At 40.2% G+C, this 16,610-nt stretch overlaps 1 protein-coding gene across 7 annotated transcripts in view; it reads left to right on the forward strand.

The window, feature by feature from the left end:
- Window positions 1-16,610, forward strand: part of UTRN (utrophin) — a 504,099-nt gene that overhangs the window by 408,538 nt on the left and 78,951 nt on the right. For all 7 annotated transcript variants that reach the window (XM_028510941.2, XM_036024842.1, XM_036024843.1 and 4 more), the window contains 2 exons: window positions 33-111; window positions 3,004-3,064. In XM_028510941.2, coding sequence (XP_028366742.1) covers window positions 33-111; window positions 3,004-3,064 — 140 coding nt within the window. The remainder of the gene's footprint in view (window positions 1-32; window positions 112-3,003; window positions 3,065-16,610) is intronic.

The raw sequence follows: 16,610 nt of genomic DNA on the forward strand, positions 1-16,610 counted from the left end.
GAAATCAAATTATTTTGGGGTGTCTTATGCAGGTTTCTGTGGATGATCGCCTTAAACAGCTTCAGGAAGCCCACAGAGATTTTGGACCATCTTCTCAGCACTTTCTCTCCAGTAAGTACTGGTAAACCTGACTGACCTCGTTAATCCAATGGATCAGCATGCTTTTTCAGTCAAGAAGCCATACTCTTTGCTATAAACAGATATACTTATATGCAAGTATATAAAAGGATATATTAAAATTAATGTCAATATTGTTTATTGGTTTTTATTTGTAATAACCTGGTCATAACTCATAAGGCTTTGAAGTGGAGCCAGAGTAACTTGTCCTTAGCTACGGCTAAACCAACAGGTTCCCTGCACCATCTGTGATGATAACTACTGTAGTATCGTGTCATCATTGCTCTGTCAAATGCAAAGGTCATGAACTTGTTCACTATACAGAAACCATCTCTATATTTAAAGATTTGAAATTAACTTTTCTCCTTAAAAAGTGCATATTAGTTTAAAGTGCACCTGCACCTTTCATAGGAAAACTTCATTCCCCACAAATTTTTACATGAGAAGACTTTGGTTTATTGAGCTCACTGCGATCATATTTAACTTGCTTTCTGGTCTGGCAGTTGCAGGCTAGGCCAAACCACATATGTAGATCTTTATGTAATATTCCCCAGCTGAATTTTTTTTACTTTAGGGACTGGTGGTGAGACCTTGAGTAAATAATTGGGGCTCCCACTTTATCATTCACCACTGAGGAAACTGGAGAATGTAGGAGTCACCAGATCAGGGTTAAAAAATACTCAGGGTCCGGCACAGACAACGCCCCTTCTTTATTACAAAATCAGAAGCGTGGAATTCTGTAACACAACAATATCACATTCAAGCACACCATAGGACATTTTAGGTGAAATGTTCGAAATAAACCTATAAATGATCACACCCATATTATTACCCTACCGGCCACACTCAAGCAGGCCTTCCTTCTGCTGGGTCCTGCAGGGGTAATTCTGCTTTTTACCACAGCTGTCATCCCCCCAAAGCTAATTTCTTTATTTTAAAATTACTGTGATAACACTTGTTTCCTCTGATCACCTGAAAATTAAACAAAAAAAACATAACTGAGTTACACCAAGCACCTACCACAGTTCTTGGTACAAATGCTTTCACTAAATGTCAGTTCCTTTCCTTTCATTGTCTCTGGCAAACATATGTAAGAAAACAGTTTACTTAGTTCAGTTTAAGTAAAGTTTATAACTTAAGGCAAAGCTTATTTCCCAATAACGATAACTTCTTTGTATCTATAACCATAGAAAGAGCTGAAGTAATAATACCGTGTCCTCCAACCTAATTGATTCCAGTTATATATTCTCTTAAATCTTTTGTCGTGGCTGGTAATCTCCTGTACCTCAATTAAAGGTCAGGTTTTCCTTTTACAGTTTCAAGAATACTCCTAATCTGTCAAACCCTGCCCTTCCTGCCCTACACATCTCTAGTGCTCGCGACCTCTCCCTGCCTTTCTCCTTGTCCTTGCCTCCCTCTGTCCTTTCCCTCCCTCTACCTGCCCAGCCTGTTTCTCACACAGGAGCCCTTAGGTAGTCTATTTTAGTGATCGGTAGTCCTTCCTGGAATATCCTGTCCACCTGGTTGTCAGGATGCAGTTCCAACGTTTGGGCACCATCAGTGCTGGCGAAGTAAATAGCTTTGCAGTCTACGCATTTGGTATGAATCACTCCAGATTTCTTACACTTACTTTTATAGAATATAAAGCTATGTGCTAAGACCAAATTAAAGAGGAATTTGACAAGGAAATGAGACTCTATTTACAGTTCTGTTATAAAGGTTTAGTCATCTATTAGCACTGAGGAAACCCTATACTTGCACCTAGCAACCATTCTTTGATCATGAAAATCAAACTCATTTTCCTTAGGAAATGAAACATGGTAAAAACCATGAACCGCGAGCACATCGCCTTTTATTGTCCAGCACCAGCCCAGGGAGGCCAGAGTTACTCAAATCAAAGCAATTATTAAAATGAATCAAGAAGGGTAAACAAAATCCCAATTAATAAATTTAATGGTTGTTTTATCCCTTGCTGCTTGGAATCTTTGGCTTTATTATATTTCTTGGATGTTAGCCCTGGAAGGAGCGTGTTTAGTTGGGCACAAAATAGAAACTGACCTATTAGCCCGGTGCCAGCAATGACATGAGGTTGCTCGAATGAGAAATTTAATACACCTAGTTCCATGTTTTCACCCCCCCCCCCTTTGTACTTTCATGCACGTAGTTGGAGAAGAGAGTCTTCCTATTTTATAAAGAGAGGAAGAATTGTTGAGTAGAAAAATTACGAAACCGGCAGTCAGAAATCCTGAGATCACACCTGAGCTCTGCCATTTACTTGGCAGGTTATTCCATCTTTTGAGTGTTTAGTTTCTCATGGGTCAAATGGAGCTTTAATATGTATGTTGTTGGCTTCCTTATCAATAAATAAATTAAAAAATGCATTGCAGAGTTAAGAATGCTCTCTATTTTTAAGGTACTAACATGACATAAAATTCAGAAGAGAATCATTGGTGAAAACTGGGTATGTGAGAGTCTAGTAATAATTGAGGTTTTATTTACTTTTTCAAATTTGCTTTCTTATTAGTACAAGGGTCCCCAACCACTGGGCCTTGGACCAGTACTGGCCCATGGCCTGTTGGGACCTGAAAAGCACTAAGTTTTAAACTGTGTGGACTATAAGCAGTAACACTTGATTGTTTTCAAAAGTGTTTTTATCAACAGAGTCAATTAGTTAGAGATAGCATTGGAAATTGAACCCGCATTGGTCTTTCCTTGCTTTGCATAACTTTTAAAAGTGACTCTTTGTTTGGCTTGCAGATTTCATAATTATGGGAATCCAGAGCCGTTCTCACTGAATTTGTTGTAAAACACGCTCAGTTGTTTCACATTAAGGCAGAAGGCTGTGGGGTTAGCAGTGTTTCCAATAACCTCCCTTTGTTTCCTCAGCTTCAGTCCAGCTGCCGTGGCAAAGATCCATTTCACATAATAAAGTGCCCTATTACATCAAGTAAGTTGAGTTTCATTCTCCTTTACGAACCAAGAAAATAAAGTTACGTTAATAACTTAAGAGGCTTTTTCTCCTATAGCTTTTAAATTGGAAGTCAGTCCTGTTTTCTGAAGGAAATTATGTTATCTATATGTTTATACAGGTAGTATATATATTTAATATTTGAACAAAATTAGTTTAAAAATCAGAGATGATTGTGGCTTATTAAGTTAGGGCTATAATGGTGTGTTTAGCTGACTTTTTGAGCAAATATTAAAATATTTTGGGAAAATGACAGAATTTCTAAATACTCTTGACATATGGATGTTGCTCAAACTGTATTGATTCTAAAGCATTTTTTATTTCTTCCAAAACATCTATTTCAAAAGTGCTTGTACTCTTGGCATTTTAATTCACTGAAAGAAACAGTGTTATTATCCTGAAAAAGTTCAGTATTTTCAAGTTTTTCTTTGATTGTTAGAAGTTATCGGCAATTTGAGTTTAGGCTTATTTTCCTTCGTTTTCGTGGTCAGTGGTACAGTGTCTCCTTTTTGCATACGGAGTTTCTCCTCATTGTGTAACATTTTCTGAACTTCGTATAATTTACACGGGGGTCAGGTTAGGATTTGATCCTTGGCTGAATCTATGTGTCATCATAGACGGAATGATAAAATACAACTTTTCCAGTCCCTTGAGGTATAAAGTAGCCAAGCTATGGATTTAGGACACGACCGAGTGATGAAGAGTCTAGTTGACTCTACTTCATGGGTAAGGTAAACAGCATCATAATTGTGGGGGAAATGCTGACTTATTTTATCAGGGGACAGCTGTATCTCAGATTAGCCGGGCGACCTCAAGCAAGACGGGAAAGATCCGTGGGCCAAGTTTCCTTTATATCCTTTCTAAAACAGCATGTGCTTTCTCCAGAATCCGTGCCAACAATAATAATCTACTCTTCCAAAATGCCTCTTCCTGAGAAATTGTGTGAAGTCAGTACTTTTTGGAAGAGTATTTCCTTATGGAGGCTTTACTGTGTCTGAGATGTGGCCTGGGGGTAAAAAAGATAAGTCATTTTATGGTAACACTTAACAGATGTAGTAAGCAATATGTGTTACATTGTCTTAAGGGGAATTTAATACTTTTATCAGTGTACAATCTGTAGTGTGCTGAGTTGTGATAAACTCAGGGATATATGTCAGATTTGTGCAAGCATAAATGGGAAGAAATCTGAGGTTGGGAAAATGGATGTGTCGGTTGAGAGGAGATGTGATAATCTGATCTGAATTCACAGTTTTTAATTTTAAGTTTTCATAATAATAATAATAATAATAATAATAATGGAGAATTTTAATTTACTGGGTGAATATTGCTTTAACACAAAGATGACCACAACCTGGATGTGACTATATTATGTTACATAAAGGTGGGGGGCTGGAGGCATGAGCCAGTGAATGCAGGCAGCCTCTGGAAGCTGGCAAAGGCAAGGAAACGTGATTCTCTCTTAGAGCCTGCAGAGAGGAGCACAGACCAGCCGATCTTGATTTTAGGCCGTGGAGATACTTATATTGTGGTAATTTGTTACAGCAGCAATAGAAAACCAACACACGTACTGTACAAAATCTAGACGTCCATGTGTCCTGCAGCTGGTCAGGGCTGGCGGGTTCGCTCTGAAATTGGGCAGAGAAAAGTCGCTGAGCCGTGGAGGTGTCTGACGTGCCTTTTTTCATGGGTGGGTGAGCCACTCATGCTGCAAGCCACTGTGTCCCCAGTGGGAAGCCCTACCCCCTTATATACTAAATGCACACAAAGCCAGCAGGATGCCAGGATACATTACACAACACAGCGTGATTCTGCGCATGCGAGCCCACTCAGTGTTATGGGAATGCAGTTTATCGGACCCAGTCTCAAGGCTGTGGGAAAGCTGCTGAGTTCCCCAGACATCCGGGCGAGGGAGCCAGACTGATTCTGTTTACCCCACACCATTCATACTAATTAAAATTAACTTAGTGAATTAACATAGAATCTTGTATCATCTGACTTTTTAAAAATGTAAATTGGATCCAATAAGGCAGATTTTTGTTTTGTATTAGATAAGAAGAATGTTAAATCTCTTACTTGGTCATGTACTGCAGTGGTTATCTGTTTGATTTGGCACTTTAAAAATCCATCCTTAATTTTAGCACTACCATTAAAAGGCATTTCTGAATGTCCAGGTTGGTATATATGACTGAGAATTAATTACATTAAGTCAGAATGTCTCTAATCAGAATTGTTATAGTTTTGATAGGATCTAGTAGGATTGTATCCTCAATCAGTCTATGAGTTCTTATGGGGCAGACCGGTAGAGAAAAAGCTGGTTTATCTGGTGTCTGTCTCATTGACTGAAGCATTTTAACCAGAACTCCAATGTATATCGAATAATTGATGACTAATATTTTAAATTGTGACCTGTAGCATCCTGAAGTATCTTCAACGTCATTAGTGAAAGACTGGCTTTCTTAAAATATATGTGTGTGTGTCAAAGAGCTTTTTAGGGCTTTCAAATATTTAGAAATTTGACCATGTCTATACAATGCATTCTCTTATTTTTTTAAAAATCTTGTTTAACCAGAATCTTGCAGTACTTGCTCTGTTGTATAACTCATCACTTTATTTCCTCATAAAGAAGGAACATCAATCTTGGGAGGTAGATTTATACGAGCCAGTATTTCCAGATGAAGAGTTGTTATGAAAACAAAATTGAATTCCAAAATAAATTAATAAGCAAGTAAAAGATGAATGAAAAGGCTTTTAATATGTACTTGTTTTTGCATGGCTGCACAAGTAAGCAGAAGAATAATGTTAAAAACAAATTTAGCACAAATTTCATGCAAGCAGTTTTTCCTGGAGTATGTTAGAATGTATTTAGTTGATTTAACTAAAAAGAAAATAATTTTAAGGTAGAAATGTAGAGGTTGTCAGTATGGAGGTATGCAGTTTTATATACGCTAATGTCAGAACACAGCAAGAAAGTTAAAAGGAGAATGGGAAGGACAAATTATTTTTATGTCACATTTTAATTTTCCAAATTAGTTAAAACATACTTTGATGGCTCCCTAATTCATTTCTCTCTTTTTGGGTAATTCTTTATTACTATTTTAAGGTATACTGCAATGGTACCATAGCTGATTTGTTTCTAGAAGATGATAGAATGTAGGAGTATCTGTAGAATAAATCCCTCTATGTTAATATCTTAAGTTGAAGCTCATATGTGACTTAACATTTGCTGCCTCTGAGGCAGACTTTCCAAAACTGATCTGGTTATTTTCCTTCTCTCGTATAGTCCACTGACAGGTCCTTGTTCTGTCAGTTTAAGAAACTTTGAAATGCCTCTGACTGCTTTCACAATATAAAAAAAAAAACCTACCATGAAAGCTAGATCTTTCTTTGTGGATTTTCAGTCATGTTTGTGTTTTGCAAAGTTGTTTATTCCCTCAAATAAAAGTCAACCCTCGGGGAGTTTTAGGTACAAAGGGAATGGTGAATAAAAGCTTTGGATTGAACTTTCCTAAAATGTCATATTAATCTTATAAAATGCATGGCTTTTCATTTTGTTCCAGAAGAATTAATAATAATAGTAATGATAATAATAATAAAAGCCATGGCAGGTGATAACAATGATCATTATCATAAACTGTTGTTTGCATGTTCATTTGGCAGCCACTGTGCCTGGATCCACTCCTGCAGTCCTCGCAGTGGCCTGAGGGAGGGGAGGCACTATCATTACCCCCACTTCCAGGCAAGGCTTAGATCTCAAGCACACGTTAGCCTGCTTGAGATCACACAGCCAATGCATGGAAGAAGAGCTCGTGTTCAAACCCGGGGACTGACTCTGGCTTCTGAGCCTCTTCAGCGCTATTGCAGTATTGCCTCCTGCTCCCAGCATGTTGAAGTAGAGAATATAAATTTCTAGTCACGTGAGCCAGTTTGGATAGGATGAAGGATTATATTTAAGAAGGAGCAGTCAAGTGGGGAAAATAGGAGCAAACATCTTTTTTTCTGTATCATAGACTCGCTGTCATTTATTATACACCCACTGTATGCCAGCATTAAGTATGAAGCTGTCCAAGAACAAGGCCCATGCTTTCTCCAGCACTCCACACTGCCTTTTCTGTAGGATAATACATGTTTAAGGAAATTTTACGCTGAGATCTGGTAAAGGACAAGGGTGATTTTCTATAGAGAGGAAGATGTCATTCTCCACAGTCCTGCCCATCACATCCTGACAGTTCCAAGTTGGGGACATGGACTGAGGCCCTCCATTCCCTTTCCTCATTCTCTTGCTCAGGAGAATCCTGTCATTCTATCAACAAAGCTGGCTTTTGAGTAGATGGCCCTAGACCATGTGCAGCCTGTCAGGAAGCCATACTGTTTCATAGAATTTAGTAAGGTGGCCCTGACGGGTGTGGCTCAGTGGATAGAGTGCCGGCCTGCGAACAAAAGGGTCACTGGTTCGATTCCCAGTCAGGGCACATGCCTGGGTTGCGAGCCAAGACCCCAGTGGGGGGTGTGTGAGAGGCAAGCACACACTGCTATTTCTCTCTTTCTCTTTCTCCTTCCCTTCTTCTCTCTCTAAAAGTAAATAAGTAAATAAATCTTTAAAAAAGAATTTAGTAAGGTGTAGTAAAGAAAGAGGTGTTCTTTCTTCCCTTACAGTGTCTTCTCTAAACCTCAGTGTGTGGCTTGTCAGTAAGCCTTAGTGTTGGTACAGGTGATTGATTATTCTGCTCTCCTGACAGGCTTCATGCTCACAGCTTAACAGTTCTATTGCGCTGTTTTTCCCTCCAGAATCAGAAATGCGAGCCTTAGTTCTTTACAGGATCCTAAGTGCAGCCCCACACACAGCTTTCACATGAACGCTTTAGTATAATCTCTGATTTTATAGACAATACCCACCACATTCTTTAAAGCTGACATTTCTCAACAGTACAGGTGCATTAACTAATCTGTGTCTGCAAACACTCCTACCGCACATTTCCTGACTTACTCTAACTTCCCCTTAAGAGCAGGTCTGTTCAAGATTTTCCTCAATTTATTACGTCTTCTTTGTATTTTCCTTTTCTGTTTTTGCATCCGTTATGGCCGACCCTGCAGAACTCTTTTACATACCCTTCTGGCCCACCAGGGGCGCCCTCTGCTGCCCCATCCATCAAATTCCTGAAAAATAGTAAGTTTATCATTGTAGATGAAATCTTAAAGGACCAGTAGCTATTTTTATACAATTGTGCCATTTATTTCTATAACCTACATATGTTAATCTGGATGTATGTTTACAGTTTCAGGGAGAGAATTAATGCTAATTTCTTTAAAGGAATCATGGACCCCACTTAGATGATGTAGGGGAAACAGTTCTTCCCTAAATAAAAGCAGAGAAAAGAGGCAGCAATGAGATCCCCAAATAATAGGAAAGTCAGAGCTAACAAAGATATGGATATAACAGGGAAGGAAGGAAGGAAGGAAGGAAGGAAGGAAGGAAGGAAGGGGAAGGAAAAGCATTTTATATTTAGAGGTCACAGATAACTCATTCCAGAACAAAATAAATCCATAACAAAGATACAATGAACAATGAAAGATAAATGTAGTTTTCTCCAAAAGGATTTCTACAGGAGTCTTCTGCCTCTTCCTCCTCCATGAGGATGGGAAGGGCGTCTTTTCGGTTCCTGATCTTTACCTCGAGCTCTTTGGGCACACTTTGGGTCACTTCCCCGGAGTGGAGCTTTAATGATCAAGAAATAGATGAAATAGCGTAAGAGAATGGACTGGAGAGTGTGTTTTTCCAAGAAATGGTCTGTGCCTCTATCTTTATTGAAAATAAATATTTAAAACTCCCTGGGCCAACTCCGCTGATGAGGAGGTAGGAACGAAATTGCTTTATGAGAGACTGCAAGCCCCTGGGGACCTCGGACTCTCTAGGGCTTGGAGGCAGCTTCAGACAAATGAGCAGGCGCTGGCCAACCAGAAACTCAGCAGCCGCCAGCCTGCCCTGCGGCAGCCAGAAACTGGCAAACCGTAATTGGGCATCTGCCAGTGGACTTACCAGTGTCCTGGCTTATTGAGATAGTTTAGGTAAAGTTGACATTGTCTTGGAAAGATATTGCCCATTTCATGACTTAGGAAGGTATTACCTTTCCTGCCATTTATCTATACTTCACTGGGACCAGAGTTATTACTATGAAGTGGAATTTTGGCTTGGAGATCTCAGTTACTCAGTTCCATTGCATTATAATAACATGATGAGACTCACTGTACAGCTTGAGTTTTAGGGTCAGGGATACAGTCAATGAAAGTCTACTGTAAGGTATGGGAAGGATTATTGTGGGGCCATTATGGGAGGAAAAGTGCTATTTGTACTTCAATTTGTAAAGGTTACATTTCTAAAATAGCCATTGAATACAACAGAAGTATGGAAGTTATAATGACTAACTAAATTGTGAAATAGAGTACCTTTTTCTGTACTGTTTATAAAATTAAATGATACAGTAAAAGATTCAATACAACCATACACAAAAACATAGAATTCATTTCTCTTTTAAAACACAGATAAGGGATAAAGTAGTAAATTTTTTTAAAGCCTAAATGATACAAGTTCGCTGTAAAAGACAAGCTAAAAGGACACAATGCTAAGTTTAACTCTGATGGGAACATAACCCTGGGGTCAAACCCCCAGGCAGAGGCATGCGGGGCTCCCAGGGCCAAGGCAACCACAGACCTGTGGCAATGTTGATTGATGGTCTGATTCTGCCGAGCTTGAGGGTCTAGGGAGAGGAGAGCTAGAGTTGGGGGTGGGGGCTCCCTAAGAGTTCTGGGCCCAAGGAGAGATGTTACCGGATTAGAGGCTCCCTTGGGTTTACTGAGTGTGCGCATGTCCTTTCTTCCAGACCATCTTTCAGTGCCTTCAAACCAAGTGTCACCTGTCCCTCCGCGCACACCCGAGCACTTCAGTTCTGATCATTGATTCCACTAATTTACCTAAAAATAAACACCAGCAAGCCTTGTCTTACTGTCTTGTAACAAGTGTTCTATCAACAGCACCTGGAATTCTGACATTGTATTTGGGGGTGTGCTCCAACCTCTGTTTCTGAACAGCCCTTAACATGCTGTGTCTGCTGCTGAGGGAAATTAATTTAAGGGCAGTCTGTAGTCGGATCCAGCAGATTGGGGGTTATCCATTGTTTGCGGTCTAGTTTTCCTGCCTTGTGTCTTCATTATTGTGATAAGCTAATGGCATTTTTTAAGGAAGACTGCATGCTTTTACAGTTTCTATTATCAAATAGAAGCATATATCTTATTTGGATTTTGAGCAAGTTTTTTTCATTTTTAAAATGTTGGCATTAAAACTTTTTTCCCTTAGATTTATACTTATGTTTCCAAAAGTATAACCTTGTACTTTCTGCCTTTAAAAGCCTAGAATATAGTAGAAAGTGTTTGTGAAAGTTCGTGAAGTTCCCTGTAACCCGAGGAACATAACATTTTACTCCCCAAGCAGCTCCCTATCTATGCCCCCATCTCCTCGCCAGGGGCCCCAACTCAGATGCACCCACAAACACACACAGAGGAATAGTCAGCACTCCTGATGGAAGTCTGCAGGATTCTTCATATATTCTGGTCTCCAATGAAACAGAGATTTGAGGGGATTATGAATCCCAAAATGAAAGATTCGTAAAGATTTACCTCTTAAATCTTTGAGAAGATATAACTGATGCATTGCATAGCATCAGATTGCCAAAATTTGTCTTCACTCTTTATACTTTAGTCATTTGATTGAAAATTTGATTACTTGGGAGCTCCTGCCTGATTGTTCTGTGTACTTTAAAAAGCGCATGTGCAGAGGGTGTTAGGGGAGCCTGCATTTTTTGCCTGTGCAAACTTCATTTTCTGCGAGTTGTGTTGTTTTCATAGCACCTCTGAGCTTCTACCTCACTATAGAATTTACTTAAGAAATTTATTGTCTCTTCCTCATTTCTTTCCACCCTGAGGAGAGAGAGCTCTAGTGAGATGAAGACAGAGAAGCAGCCAATCCATTTAGCAGCGTGGAGTTCACAGGTCACTTTGATAGGATGCGTTTGGGTGGAGGCATGAAGTTGGCAACCAGGTAGAAGTGGGCTGAGCGGTGAGTGGGCCATGAGGATGTACATTACTGAACTGAGAAGTTTGCCAGCAGCGAGTGGAGATTCCAGGTAGGGGTGAGCATGTGTGTGCACGCACACATATGTATCTCAAGATGGTAGATCCTTCATGTTTGTATCCTGAGAGTAGTGTCGTGAGAGGGGTTGATAACGCAGTACAGGAGTTTTCAGAAATCTTGGGAAAGAGTTGGCCTTTGATAGGAGGGAAGATAACTCCTCAGCTACAGGAGGAGAGAAAGACACCATCTGCCAGATGGAGAGACGTTTATTGATTCGGTGGTGGGAAGAGGAAGGAATTTTAATCTGATGGCTTTGAGTTTGTCAATAAAGCATGAGACCAAGTTAAATGATGCTAAGGCAGGGAGAGAAACTTCCTTAGGTTTGGGGAGAGAGGAGCAGTAGGAAAGTGTTGTCTTGAGGCTTAGGAAAGCAAGTTTATTAGGCAGTGCAGTGTATTTGCCAGCATTGGACATTGGAGGTTTGAAGTCAAGTATTTTGAGTAAAATCAGTCTGTCTGTTGAGTGGTTTTCTCCAGCTGTGTTCATACACAGCTGATCACGTGTGGAGGAGGCAAGTATTTGAGCTGCACCCTGCTTGGGTTCTGCCAGGAGTGAGAGACAGGCAAGGGAGATGAGGTTGTTTGTAACGATGATAATGATGGACTCAAATTTAGACAGATTCATCAGAAACATTTTAAAACCTCAAACTTGCGAGTATATTTCCATATTAAGAACTCAGGCTTATGATCAGTCCATCTGGTTTCAAATCCCATTTCTAGTACTTCCTTATCATGTGAACTTGAGCAAGTGATCTAAGTGCCCTCTGGCCTACCTTCCTTCATCTGAAAGATGGGGATAATGTTGGCATCTAACTCACAGAATTGCTATGCAGATTAAGCTTGCATACAGAAAGAATGGAGGACAATGATTTTCAACTTTTTCGATCTCATGGCACACATAAGCTAATTACTAAAATTCTGCGGCACACCAAAAAAATACGTTATATTTTTTGCAAATCTGACCAAAAAAAATAGGTACAATTTTGATTCATTCACACCGGACAGCTATTGTGTTGACTGTTGCCATTGTTTATTTGACAGTTTAAGGGGAAAGAGGTCAGTGCCCCTGACTAAATAGCCTGGCATTGCATGTTTTAAAACTTCTTGCCACACACCAGCAGGCTGCGGCCTGCCAGTTGGAAATTGCTGGTTTGGAAGATGACCGGGCACAAACTGAGCCCGGAAGTAACAGGCCATTACGGTGATTAATATTCCACATCCCGACCTCGGGTGTGTCATCTCTCACTGTGCACAGAAAGGAAGAAATACATCTCTTCCGAAGTTGTCTTACCCCGGAGCAGTGTGCATAGTGCTTTTTCTCAGATTTGCATTTTTAATTAACTCACCTTTAATTTTTTTGGTTTATATACCTTATAATTGTAACTGGCATAGAATGATAAATGGCATAGCTCATGAAGTCCAGTTTCAAGTGTACATTTGGATAGATAAGTAACAAGTGTTTGGCTAAGTGTCAGTCTGGGGACAGACAGGATGCCTTTTCATCGTCTCTTAAGGTTTCCTGGAAAAACACAAGGACCACTGTAATGGGGACAAATGGGTTCGAAAGGATCTTCCTTAGAGCAGTCTTTTGCCTAGAAATCGGTATGTTATGACCTATCAAAATTGCACGTGCTTTGCTTTTGGTTCATTGTCTCATAATGGACAGTTTTGTAAGACAACATTTTTGTGTTCTATCTGTTGGTGTATAATCTTGTATTTTACTTTGTGTGACTTATCAGAATACATTATGAGCCAATAAGTAGAAGGGTATACTACTTATTAGTATTACTGATTTCCATTAAAGTCCATTTAATACAGGGACCACATGTTTTCCCAACTGGTACACCAGTAAAGAGACACTTTTATATAGAGGACAATAAGTATGAGTCGGGACTGTTCTGAATGTTGAACGATAATTTTAAGACTAGGGAATGGAGCCCTGACTGGTGTGGCTCAGTGGGTTGGAGGCCAGCTTGCAATCAAAAGGTCTCCAGTTCAAATCCCGGTCAGGGTACATGCCTGGGTTGTGGGCCAGGTCCCCAAGCAGGGGCATGCAAGAGGCAACTGATCGATGTATCTCTTGCACATAGATATTTCTTTCCCTCTCCTATTCCCTGCCTTTTCCTCTCAAAAAAAAAAAAAAAAAAGAAAAAGCAAAAGCAAATGGAGATGTAATACAGAGCATTGTAAGTACAGTCAACAATACCATATTATATATTTCAAAGTTGCAAGATCTAACGTGTTTTCACCACAAAAAATGATATTGTGTGATATGATGAAGGTGTTAGCTGCAATGGTAATATGGCAATGCATAAATATATCAAACCAACAGGTTGTACACCTTTAACTTACACAATATATGTCAATGATACCTCACAAATAAAAATTTAAAAAAGGAAATACAATAAAAATAGATAAAACCTTGACTCATATAAATATAAAAAGAACATATGTCAAAACTTTCATTCAACCCACTGATTAATAAGGGAACAGTAAGAAGTTACAACGGGTTCCAAGGAGAATACTGAGTAGTGCATCTTTATAGTCAGGGGTTGTTAAAATGAATTGACAGATGCAAAGCTGACAAAGTAGTCAATATCCACAGGACAGTAATCAATTGCATTCCAGTGGACACAATTTGCATTTTTATGGACAAAATATCATTTGCATTATTGTCAGTTTGCTTCATTGTTTGAGTTTAAAATAGCTCAAAGACAATTTAAACATTACAGGACACCCACTTAATTTTTTGTTCATATCAAAAGCCTTCACGATTTTCCCTACACAAGCAAGAGTGGTGTGGCCTGGCGCCCTAGTTAATGTCACAGATTCTCACTATTGTTGCTTCCTGTGATTTTGGACTCAGTTGCTAATTGCTGCTTTGTTAGGTTTTATATTTTTGCTTTGTTCTTGAACAACTTTCTGTGTCTGTTCCCTCTTGAAAAGAGGGCTTTTATAAGAAAATTATAATTTTATTTTACTGTTTATCAAACCTTATTAAGTCCCACTCCTCTTTTGCCTTTTGAGAATGGCCAGAATTTAACCTGCTGCATTTAGGAGGGGGGTGTGGGGGGGGCACGCTACTTCTGTTTTGGTTCCCTGCTCAGTGAGGACTGGCAGCATTTTGGCTGGATGAGCTGAGCCATCTGCAGCTGTTGGAATACTGTGAGCTTTTGGGTGGAGTGTGGCTTTTGCTTTAATATCCACCTCCCCCCACACACACACACTTAGAAAGAGTGAGAGAAAGAGAGAGACAGAGAGACAGAGATAGAGACAGAATGAGAAAGAATCCATCAGCAGGCAAATGCATCTACTACTTTTTTGTTAAACTGCTGTTTGGTGAGCTGCAGTTATACATTCGTAACCAGAGGCTGTGTTTATTTTCAGTGTTGGCAGTTCTGCCTAATGAATCAACTGGTATTGAATTCACAAAGGGGGATGCCTTTTCTCTCCCTCCATCTGTTTGCCAAATGTGCGTGTTCCCTCAGCTCCTACTAGTGGTTTCACTAAAAGGAGCTCTTAGCAAGCCGTGCACTCACTGAATTCTCAGCCCACTGCCTGACTGCACCGGGGTGCTTTCTTCTCATGGTTCCGTAGGGGTTGTTGGCCAAAGCACCACGCTTGTGACTCTAGAGAAAGTGTAATTATTTATGTTTGTTGTTTAAGTGTAAAGCTTGGCTCTGCATTGCACATAGCTTTGTTTGATTCTTGAAGTTCGGTTTGGTCTTCTAGACTGGCTTGTCTGTCTCTAGAAAGTAGTCCATGGGGCTTGAAATTATTCCAAAGAAGAGACAAGAAAACGAGTGCATACTGGTACACGGGGAGCCCATGATGAAATTGTTTGATTTATACTAAATTTCCAGCAAATCCTTCTTTTATTCTCATTGATGATAGGGCAGAAGTTGTTTCATTAGTGAAATTTAGAGATTGACTTTATTTTTAAGTTTTAATTTGTCACTTTCAGTCATGCATTAGGAGCTTTTTAGGTCAGTGCTTCTCAAATCTAAATGTGCACATTAATTCCCTGGGATTTTGTTAAGATGAGGATTCTGACACAGTAGGAGTAGGAGTCCGAGATTCTGCATTTTTATCAAGCTCTGGCTCATACTGTCGGTAGTAAGAATTTCAGGTGAAACCAGTAACAAACAAAAAGGGACAGCTTGTCTGCCTGCCGTCACAAAAGCCAAAGTTGTGACACAGTTGCTGGTGAAAAAAGAAAGGTTTTTATTCAGATGCTGCACAGTGTGGGAGAATGGTGGACCCCTGTCTCAGTGCTCACTTTCTACACAAAACCGTGGAGTCCAGCGGTCCTCAGCAAGATCTAAACAGAAACCATGGCCCACAGTTCCTGTTCCAATTTAAAGTACAGTTCATTGAAGCCTGCAGGCAGCTGCTAAGCAGTCGTTCAGGAGCTTAGCTTGTTCTGGCCACTGGGAGGCCACGGGCCGTGCAGCTGCTAGAGCTGCAAGGCCGCATGCTCCCAGCACAGACTGTGTGAATGCACCAGCAAATGCATCACCATGTGGGCAGAAAGCAAGAGAGACTTCCCCCTGGAGGCCATGGCCACGTGGCTGTTTAGGCCATATGGCCTGTGGAAAGAACAGGGGAGTACACTGTCCAAGTGCAAATCAAGAGCCTCAAGCAAGAGAGGGAGCCTTCTTTGTTCTCCCTGGGTTTATATTAGCTTGGGTGTAGGGTGGACTAGGTGCTTTGTCAAAAATGGCCAGTCAACGTCCCACACTTGTGCAAGCTTCAGGAGGGCCCACCTCCCAATGAATCCGTTCTTTCCCGAGGTTAGACCAACAGGCACCATTGGTCCAGTACCTACCCCTGCTGCCATTTTTACTTCTATGGCACATGTGCCTTCCTTCCCCTGGTCCCACCCCCAATCTGGCATTGGAGGGGAGGGGTAAGGACTTTTTGCATGCTTAGTGTAATAACCTTCCCCTGCTGCCCAACTCAGCCAGTGAGGGAGACTTCCTGGGCTCCAGCCGACTGCCCACCGGTAACAAAACAACTTCAGTACTTTCTTCGTGGTCTTTGGAGTAATTTAGATAGTAAATGGGTAGAATGGTTTTGTTGGTATTAAGTAGCAGAACACTAAGTAGAAATATTTGCTTCTGTGTTAGTGTCAAAAACCAGGTAAGGGAGTCAAGACAACTTTCCAACTCTTACTGAGACAGATCTTTGCATCATAGGTGTGTTATGTTGTTTGAGATTTTGGAATTTCCAGGATATTTTGCATAGTCAGTTATAAAGCTAATATTTTTCAAAGTAAATCATGTTATTTGGGAGTTCTGTTACAGGTATGTACATGACTGTGATTATATCCTTTTTCCAGTGA

This window comes from Phyllostomus discolor, chromosome 4, assembly GCF_004126475.2.
Source record: "Phyllostomus discolor isolate MPI-MPIP mPhyDis1 chromosome 4, mPhyDis1.pri.v3, whole genome shotgun sequence".
Lineage (NCBI taxonomy): Eukaryota > Metazoa > Chordata > Mammalia > Chiroptera > Phyllostomidae > Phyllostomus > Phyllostomus discolor.